The sequence below is a fragment of the Lontra canadensis genome, unplaced genomic scaffold (assembly GCF_010015895.1).
Source record: "Lontra canadensis isolate GAN:19392208 unplaced genomic scaffold, GSC_riverotter_1.0 scaffold66, whole genome shotgun sequence".
NCBI lineage: Eukaryota > Metazoa > Chordata > Mammalia > Carnivora > Mustelidae > Lontra > Lontra canadensis.
This window is the reverse complement of record NW_022631060.1, coordinates 5,836,729-5,846,274: the sequence shown is the minus strand read 5'-3', so window position 1 is coordinate 5,846,274 and position 9,546 is coordinate 5,836,729. Positions and strand designations below refer to the sequence as shown.

General features: G+C 59.0%; 1 protein-coding gene across 2 annotated transcripts; it reads right to left on the bottom strand.

Moving 5' to 3' along the window:
* Positions 1-4,176: 4,176 nt before the first annotated feature.
* TMEM151A (transmembrane protein 151A) lies at positions 4,177-8,116 on the bottom strand. Of its 2 annotated transcripts, none has more exons than XM_032879538.1 (2): positions 7,884-8,116; positions 4,177-5,687 (listed from the first exon to the last, which is right to left on the bottom strand). In XM_032879538.1, exons 1-2 carry the CDS (start codon positions 7,956-7,958, stop codon positions 4,356-4,358), a joined length of 1,407 nt encoding a protein of 468 aa, XP_032735429.1. In that variant the 5' UTR covers positions 7,959-8,116; the 3' UTR covers positions 4,177-4,355. The 2 variants fall into 2 exon arrangements, with proteins under 2 accessions (XP_032735429.1, XP_032735430.1); XM_032879539.1 differs by lacking the exon at positions 7,884-8,116 and adding an exon at positions 6,843-6,919.
* Positions 8,117-9,546: the final 1,430 nt, after the last annotated feature.

Here is a 9,546-nt window from a genome sequence, read left to right as displayed (position 1 = left end):
AAGTGGGGCCTTGTATCAGCTCTCCAGTGCCCGCAACCCACTACCTCTAAGCTCAGTGTCATAAAACGACAAGGATTTCTTATTTCTCACCAGTCAGCAATTTGGTCTGGGAACAGCCCGGTGATTCTTCTGCTAGTTGCACCCAGGGTCATTCTTGTGGCTATCTATGGTGATCTGTGATTCAATTGGGTCAAACATATCCAAGATGGCCCCATTACCATATCTGGAAGCTGATGCTAATAACTAGCTCTTGACTGGGGGCCCTAGTCTTCCTGCATACAACCTGTCATCCATCAGGAGGCAAGGCTGACCACAGCGTAGTGGTCTCGGGGCTCCAAGACACCAAGGGTAGAAGTTGCGAGGCCTCTCAAGACCCAACCTCTCCAGGTGCAAACATCACATCCACCATGTTCTATTGGTCAAGGCAAGTCACAAGGCCGGCCCAGATTTAAAGAGTGGTGAGATAGATGACATCTCTTGAGGGAAGGCTGTGAAGAATTGGGGGCCATATTTAAGCTATCCTGGGTCAGAGGGCCCCAGTAAATGACCTGAGCAGGTCGTTCTGCCCCCAGTTGGCCCACATCCGTCATGTCACTACCTTCTCTCAAACCAACATCATGAAAGGGTTGGTGTTCATATTGTAGACCACTCTGTAGATGTCTATCAGTGAGGTGTGGCATTTGGCTCAGTGGCTGATTGCCTTTTTGAAGATAATCACCAGGATATCTCCTATCTGGCATCCAATTGTACAATGTGATGTTGACAAGCTCCCGCTGAGATGTGGGTCTTCTATTTCCTCCCCTAGAAACTGGGTAGATTTTCTTAATAAACTTGACCAACAGAAAGGGGTAGAAGTGGCGTATGTAGCTTCTAAGGCTAGATCATAATGGGCAATAATAGCTTTTACCCTCAGGATACACTTGTCCTTGGAACCAGCCACCATGTTATGAGGGAACCAACCCAAGAGGAGAGGTCCTCTTTGGGTATCCCAGTCAACAGACCTAGTTAGGCCCTCAGCCATCAGCCAGCACCAAGTGCCCAACATATGAATTAATGAGACTTCAGATGATTCTGCCCCTGGCTTTAGAACCTTCCAACAGAGGCCCTAGATGTCCCAAAGCAGAGTTTAAACCATCCCTGTTTGCCCTGTCTGAATTCTTGACCCACAGAAACCAGGAAGGATAATAATGATTATTGATGTTTTCAGCCACTAAGTTTTGGGGTAATTTGTTATGTGGTAGTAGATAATTAACATAGGATGCCAGTAATAGAAACAAGGTGGGGGGGAAACAGTAACTTAAAACAACTAGAACTTTATTTCTCTTTTTTATTGAGAATCTGGAAGTAGACAACCCAAGGATGATATGAAACCTCCTATGATGTCATCAGAAGCCCAGGGTCTTTTATCTTGTTGTTCTGCTAGCCTCAGCACAGGAGTACAGTTCTCAAGGTCACATCCTGATCCAACATTGCTGCTGGAGTTCCAACCATCACATCTGCATTCCAGGCTGAATGCAGTATGAAACAAGAGGACAGAACTAGCCTTCACGGATACTATTTATTTTTCTTTTTTTTTTTTTTTAGTAATCTTTTTTTTTTAAGATTTTATTTATTTATTTATTTATCTGACAGATAGAGATCACAAGCAAGCAGAGAGGCAGGCAGAGAGAGGAAGGGAAGCAGGCTCCCTGCTGAGCAGAGAGCCTGATGTGGGGCTTGATCCCAGTACCCCGGGATCATGACCTGGCTGAAGGCAGAGGCTCTAACCCATTAAGCCACCCAGGTGCCCCACGGATACTATTTCTATTTCATGGAGCTGTCTTAAAAATCCTTTCCAACACCTTCTGCTTGTATCTCATATCCTAAAATTGAGTCACACCATCACACTATATATGCAGGGGAGGCTAGAAATGTTGCCTATTAGCTGGGCTCATTGCCATCTGAAGTAAAACTGGGGTTCTGTTGTTGAGAAGGAGAGCATAGTGGATCATAGCTTAGCAGGTAGTTCGTGACTGTGCTGTTAGTGCAGGAATATGGAAAAAGGAGAACGTCCTCTATGGGCAGAAGTTGGATCCAGTGAACCACGTCCCCCCCGCCCCCAACACACCCACACACACTGTCCCTGCAGCCTCCTTAAATGCTTGGGTACCATAGTGTTTTCAAGTTGCTTCTGAACAAAGAGCCAGCTTCACTTCCAAAGAAGCGAGGCAGCGACGTCCAGGGAAAGCTTTGGTCTAACACCTCCCTCCCCACATGGCCAGCAGGCAGCTGGACTTTGCCTAAAATTCTAAGAGGTGGTCCTGACCTCGTCACTTACCTGCGCAACCACGTTCGTGGATCCAGATTGCCCCAGCTTACAGACAATTTCTGAGGTTTGGTATTGAAGGTCTTACCAACTGTTTCACGGCTGTTGGCTTCTCCCTCCTCTTCATGCCTTGCTTCATGCCTTGCATCCAGGCCTTTGTTCAGGCAGCTCTCATGGCCCAGAAACCCCTCTGCCCTGTCTCTGCCCGGGCGAATCCCACCCCTTCCCAGGACCCTTCTAGAGCCACTAGTCCTTCTGGTGCTTTTGCACAGATTAGAGAAGGGTGCCTTGGTGCAGGAGGGTGCAGCTCTAAGTCGGGGCTGGAGGAGCCACCCACAGGTTGGCTTCCACCCACACTTGCCCTTCAGCCGGGTGCCCTGGCACAGTGAACATCTTGCACAGCCGCACATGGGAAGATGCCACTGCCAAGAGTAAGCGAGTCCCTTCCTTCGCCCTTATTCTCGGTCTTCAGATCCCATGTGCTGGCGTGGCCCTGGCTGTTTCCCACCCTGTGTCCTCCCACCGGCTCAGCACCCCCTCCCCCGAACACCAGTAGCCATCGGGGGCACTGAACTGGCACCACAGACCATAGCTCTTTCCTTCCACTCTGATCTCTTGGTCCTCAGCCTGCCCAGCCGTGGAATGAAAACCCCCTCCGGGCTGGAAGACGGACCACTTAGACGATGTGTTAAAAGTGACCCAGATACCAGTTGGCCGGTGGGAGTCAGCTGCTCAGAGCAACTCAAACCTGGGTCTTGGATCCTCGGCTGCGCAGGGTTGGGGGTTCCCTCTCAGCTTACCCTGTTCCTGGGAACAATGGAGCCCAACCCGGCATCCCCTTCCAGAACCAAGCATTGAATCACTGACCCCGGGTGGCCCATCGCACATGTAGTGCCCTTGGACACACCCCTTAGGAATGCACGTGAGAAGACCTTCCATTTCATACCTTTTTATTTTATCTGCATCTTCTCTGCCTCCTCCCTCCCCCACTGGCCCCTGAGAGGTGGTGGAAAGCCCAGTTGGAAGGGGACTGCTCTCTCCTCCCTGGAGGAGGGCTGGTGTCCACTGGGCTGGGCCCCACCGGTGGGAGAAGCAGGGGCCCCCGTGGCAGAGCAGGCGCATCGTCCAAGAGGCTGTGGCCAAGGCCGAAGTCCCTCAGATGCCCCGTGGCCTGGGCCCCGTGGGTCATCAGGAAGGTGAAGAGCAGAGAAGTCTGGGGGCATAATGAGAGGGCAAAGCCCGGGGGAGCGTGTGGGTGGCTGATAGAGGCGGAGGTGGCCTTGGGGGGCACAAGAGCAGAGATCGGGAGAGGTGGGATCAAGGTGGGGCCCTGAGAAGGAACCCCAGATCATAGGGGAGCTGGATGTGGGGGGAGGGTACAGAGGGGAAAAACAGGGGGCCACGGCGGACAAGGCTGTGCTCCAAGAACCTGGCTCCCAGTACAGGGGCTGTGCCACAGGATCTGACTGGGGACTGGCCCTGAGCAAAGACCAGGGGGCAGGCAGGGAGGGGCGCGTCCGGGGAGGAGGATGGGGACTTGGGGCCGGTAGCCACTGCCAGCCTCTCAGCCTCGTGGAGGCGGGCCTGGCCAGGCATGGCCCAAACCACCAATTTGTGCTTCTGGGTTGCTCGAGGGCTCCCAGTGTGGCCTCAGCCGTGCAGAGAAGAGCCTAGAGGCAGCCCTCGGCTGCATGCAACAGCTGTCTGCAGGACTCTTCCCCCGTGCCAGGCTTTCTGGAAGCATCCCCGCCACCCCCGCCCAACCTGAGAGGGGGTAAGCTGGATCACCAGCCACTGCAGGGGGTGGAAGGTGGTGGCGGTGGCGGCGCTGGGGCGTGTGGGGACCGTCCCTGGACTCTTCAGTGCTGTCCATTCTCCCCCAGAATGACCCTGGTCACTGTGCTTCAGTCTGTTTAAGGACTTTACCCACCCCACCCCCCGCCTCATGTGCTGGTCTGTTTTCCCCTCTGTCTCGGACAACAGCTGCTCAGGCATCGAAGGCCGTGGCAGGGTGGTGGGGAGGAGGCCGCTCCGGGAGGCCACCTGGGTCTCAGAGTGCCCCCTGCCCATCCCCCTGGCAGCCGCTGTCACCGTGGACGATGAGCACCGGGAAGTAAAGGGCGTCCTCGTAGCACGGGGGGCTTTCCAGGGGCTCTGTGTCCTCTCCACGGCGCCCCAGCGGCCCCCCGCTCAGGCTTCGGAAGACCCCTGGCGTGGCCCGGCCCCCGGCTCCCAGGGAGAGGCGGCTGCGGCTGAAAGGCAGGCGGGGCCCGCTGGGCCGGGCTGGGGGCAGCGAGTTGCTGCTGAGGGAGCGGCGGCAGCGCTGGCAGCCCCGGAGGTAGGCGCCCGAGCCGGCGCCCATGACCACAGCCTCCGAGTAGCTGGGCACCAGCTGCCGGTTGGAGCAGATGTGCCACTCCAGCTCGGTGAAGTCCACCGTGGCCACGCGGGAGAGCGGGGGCCCGCTGGGCACCGCGCCGGGGGGCGGCGAGCTGGCGCCGAACAGCTTCTCCACCTGGTAGTGCACGTGGGCCGTGCCGTAGGCCGCCACGACGCGCAGCGGCCAGGACAGCGTGGCGGCCGACACCAGCCAGAAGACCCAGGCGCGGGCGTACCAGGGCGGGCTGCGGGGGTCTGCGAAGACCATGAGGGACTCGCGGAAGTCCACGTCCTTCAGGTGCATGCCCTCGCGGGCCTCCAGGTAGTCGTCCAGGCCCTCGTTGGCGCTGAAGAAGCGGGCCCTCTGGGTGAGGTATGAGGCCTCGGCCTCGGCGCTGCCGAAGCTGAAGCACTTGGTGAAGCGCAGCCGCGTGGCCGCGTGCTCGGCCAGGCCCACCAGCTCCTTGGAGACGTCGCGGACGCCGTGGGCCGAGTAGTCGAACTCGCCGCGCGCCGTGCGGCTGTCTGCCCGCTCGTGGTAGACCTGCGTGGTGGTGTAGGCATCGCCGTTCCGGTAGCGGGTGATCTGGCGCGTGCGGCGCACGTAGTGGTAGCTGGTGGCCTTCCACCAGACGCAGGGCGGCGCCTGCTGCAGCCGGCGGATCAGCGCCAGCACCGTGCCCGCGTCGGTGCGCGGCGCCTGGCAGGAGCGCACGTGGCAGTGCCAGCACTCGGCCAGGTAGAGGAGGTAGAGGAGGGAGACGAAGGCCAGCGGGATGTACAGGTAGCCGTCGGAGCAGGGGCTGGCCGGGTAGGTGGGCGGGGGGACCCCGGCCCCTCGGGCCAGAGCTGCCTCAGGCCCCAGGACCAGCCTGGGCACGGTGGCCAGGCGACACCAGGCCACCACGGCGCCGCAGGCATGGATGAGCAGCGTGAGGAGCAGGCACTTCCAGTGCGACTCTCGGCACAGGGAGCTTCCCAGGGACTGTTTCAAGGGCCGCTGCTGCAGGGCGGGCAGAGAGGGGAGAGGCGCGGGTCAGGACAGGCCATCGGTCACACCTGCCCCTCTGCCTGAGCCCCGGGAAGGAGCTGGGGCAGGTTCCCCACTCCATGGAGGGGGAAACAGAGGCTTTGAGGGACAGAGCCTCTTGCCCCAAACCTCACCCTTCCAGCTCTCACAGTAGGGCTGCAGGATTCAAACTGGGGCCTCTCTGCCCCGGATCCTGTCCTCTACTGCGCCCCATCATCTCTCAGTCAAGGCCATCCAGGACAAAACGGACCCGTCTCTGCCAAGAGGAAGGAAGGGCCCCCTGACTGGCCATTGAGAAAATGGAGCTCTGGTCCCAGCTCTGCCCCTAATTTGCTGTGTGGTCTTGGCCATATTGCTCCCCTCTCTGGGCCTTGATTCCTGGACCTGTTGGTACAGGAGGCCAGAGTGGCAGGGGGCCTAAGGATGAAGAGCATGGGCTTTAGAGCCCCACGGCCCAGGACTCGGTACTGGCTCTCCCACTTACTGGACAGCTCCCCCATCCTCTCTGGACCTCAGTCTCCTCATCTGTAAACTGGGGCTTTTGTGAGGTTTCAACAAGATCTTATGTGTAGCCATCTCGGCACAGGGTCTGGCCATAGCAATAAATATTATTGCTGTTGCCCTGAGACTCCCTCTCGTCCCTTGGTTCCACTTAGAGACTTGGGAGAAGCTTTTAAGTAAGCAAGAAAGAGGAAGAGCTGGGAACGGAGGAGGTGTGAGTCGGGGGAGCAGATGGAGCGGCGTCCTCCGCTCCCCATCTGTGCTATGACGGCGGGGGCGGAACACAGCTGCTGGGCAGCAGGGGCCACTCTTGGCCCGGAGGGTTTGGCCTCCCCTCCAGCCTGGCCCCCACCTCACCTCTAGGGTCCCCACAGAGACAGAAATGGGGGAAGGAGTGGGGAAGAAATGGAGAAGGAAAAGTTAAGGGGCCACCTCTTCAACCCCAGGACCACCAGGTCTTGAGAGACCCCAGAGGAGAGGAAATGTCCCCAGCCCAGCCCAGGGCAGTCTACCCTACCCCCGGTCACCCACCACATGTACACATCCCCACCATCACCTGCAGGTCTGGTCAGAGGCACACACCCACACACCCACCCTCCAGCCCATGTTAATCACAGACCCACCTACCATGGATGTGCACACGGCCGGCTCAGCCCAGATCCCGGCCCTTCATGGGTGCTCACCCAATCATAACATGGAGCACAGGTGCCTGCACTCGCAACTCCCACCACCACGCACACGCGCGCACAGACCCACCCAGCACAGGACACACACACGCGCGCATATACCCGTTACAAATTCACTGAAGCCCAGGTCCACGCCAGAGCCTCGCCTGAGCGCGTGCACAGCCTCCAACCCCACCCCTACTGCAACCTGAAATCACACCCTAGACTCTACAGGAGAGACCCACCCACGACAGAACACGCTCACACATCCCCACATCACCCAGGCGAAGCACCCACCAGACCATCACCTGACTTTGGCTCATCCAAGGTGTGGGGAGCATGGACTAGCATTCACACACCCACAAGCACACTACATCCATCCAAACACATACACAGACCCACTGGCCACCTATCACCCCCACGCCGGGCGCAGGGCCCCACACTTCTGCGGATCCTTTCCTTGGCTAGGGCTGGTGAGAGGCCAGTCTGGGGGTCCCACTCTGAAGGATGGGCCCTCGGGCCTCATCGCGGGGAGAGGGAGTAGGGGTACCAGAGGCCGCATCCTTTCCTCTTTCCCCTCCTCCCTCCGCTCCCTCCCCCCAACTCCCGGCTACTGCTGCTGCATTGCAGGCGTCGCCCGGGCACCTCGGGAGCCGCTGGGCTGGGCTGGGCGGGGGGCCTGACCCCCGGGCCTTGGGGGTGAGGGGCAGCGCTGCGGAATGAGGGCGCGCAGGGGCCAGGCGCTGACGTCACAGGAGGGCGAGGAGGGACGAAGGGGCGCCCGGGGCGGGAGTCTCCCCCTCCTCCTTTCCAGCCACCCCCCACCTCAACCCCCACGCGAGCCCCTCCGCTCGCCAGACGCCAGCTACCCTAATGACGTCATTGGCAACTGGGGTTTGGGGACTTCCCTCCTCACCCCCTGTCCCGGTGTTTGCCCCTTCCGTAGTCCCCCTCACCCCCGCTCCAGCCCTGGCTCCGGCCCCCAAGCACACAGCGCCGGTACCTCCTCCCGCAGCGGCTCGCCGTCCGGGATGAACGCGGGCACCTCCCCGCTGTCGCCTCCGCCGCCCTCGGGCATGGTGTCCTGGGTGCTTGAGCGGCCCGGGCCCGGGCCCGGGGCATGATAGGGGGGAGCGCAGAGGGCTGCGGCGCGGCCCCGAGGGCGTCCGCTCGACTCGGCGGCCGCGCAGGGAGTGCGCGGAGCTCGAGCCCGAGCGCGGCGGCGGCGGCGGCGGCGGCGGCAGCGTTGGCGGCCGCGGTGCCCGGCGCCCCGCCCTCCGCTGACCCCGCCCCCGCGGCACTCGAGGCGCCGCCGGCAGCGCCTGGTACCACGGGCACTGCCCACCCCCCCACCCAAGAACCCCAAGCTGGCCGACCCAAGCTTGGGTTCTCCTCCCGCCGCGCTTGCGCTTGCGACCTTGGCCGAGTCCTTGCTCTTGGGGCCTGTTTCCCCTGCTGTAAAATGAGGGGGGATGGATCTCAAAGGTGGGTAATACCTCCGGCGTCCCGTCTCTGAGGAATAGGCCTAGGCTTAAGCCCACCCAGACTCCACTCCGGAAGCCTTGCTGGAGGGAAAAAAGCAGTTACAACCCAGAAAGGTGCGATACGCCTCACTCACTGGACAGAGGTGCTGGATTCTGCTTGAGAGCAGACAGGACACCCAGGGTCCTAGGCTCCGTGACCTTGGGCCTGCACTCTCTACCCCAACCTCAGTTTTCTCACCTAAGAAATGGGAATAGAAAGGTGCAAACCGTTCATCATGAGGTACAGGGGAGTGGGATCTGTCCTTGGGAGGATGCCCTCCCAAGTAGTGGTGGACGCAGGGCTGCTCCCTGGCCCTTAGGGGCCTCAGACCTTCACACCTGCCCCTGGGTCTGGGCTACCCCCAAACTAAACAATTATTTGGTGGGATATAGGTGAGTTTTGGGTTGCTTTGTCACTTTTTCCCCCCAAAGGGCAACTCAAAAACCATTCAGTTCAACACTCCTACCGGTTTAAAAAATGAGGTGATTGAAATGATAGAGTAAAGGAGTGACCCAGGGTTTCATCCGTTCATTTTTTATTTATTGGGCACAGAGGTTTGTTGGGTATCTTCTATATCCAAGTATTGTGTTTGGCACTCTGAAGACAAGGGGAGAAATGGAGAATGACACAGGTCCAGTCCTAATGGAATTTATATCCAGGACAGACTAGTGTACCCAGAGGGAGCCTGGAACCCAGCCTCTGGTCTCAAGCCCCCAGCCAGGTCAGTCCTCTGTTCTTTCTGTCTCTCTGAGAGGCACAAGTTAAACTGATTCTTAAAGAATAGGCTTTGGACAAATGGATATGAGGGGGGAAAGGCATCCCAGGTGGAGGGGATTTCTGAGCAAAGACACTGCGATTAGATCACGTGGGCTGTGTTTAGAAAGCAGGAAAGTCACCTGGTGTAACTGGACACTGGGTTAGCTAGAAGCAGGTTGCAGAGGACCTGATTTTGCTCTCTAGAAAGTGGTGGCTGAAGGTGTGTGAGAGAGGAGGCCCCTGAAGGCTAGCTCTGAGGAGGGTGAGAGTGGTCACAAACTGGGCGGAGAGAAAGGAACACACCCGGCCTCAGGAGGGAGGCTTGGTGTTGGGGGTGGGTAATCTCGCTTTAAGATGGACCGCAGGGCCAGCAATGACTCAGGAGT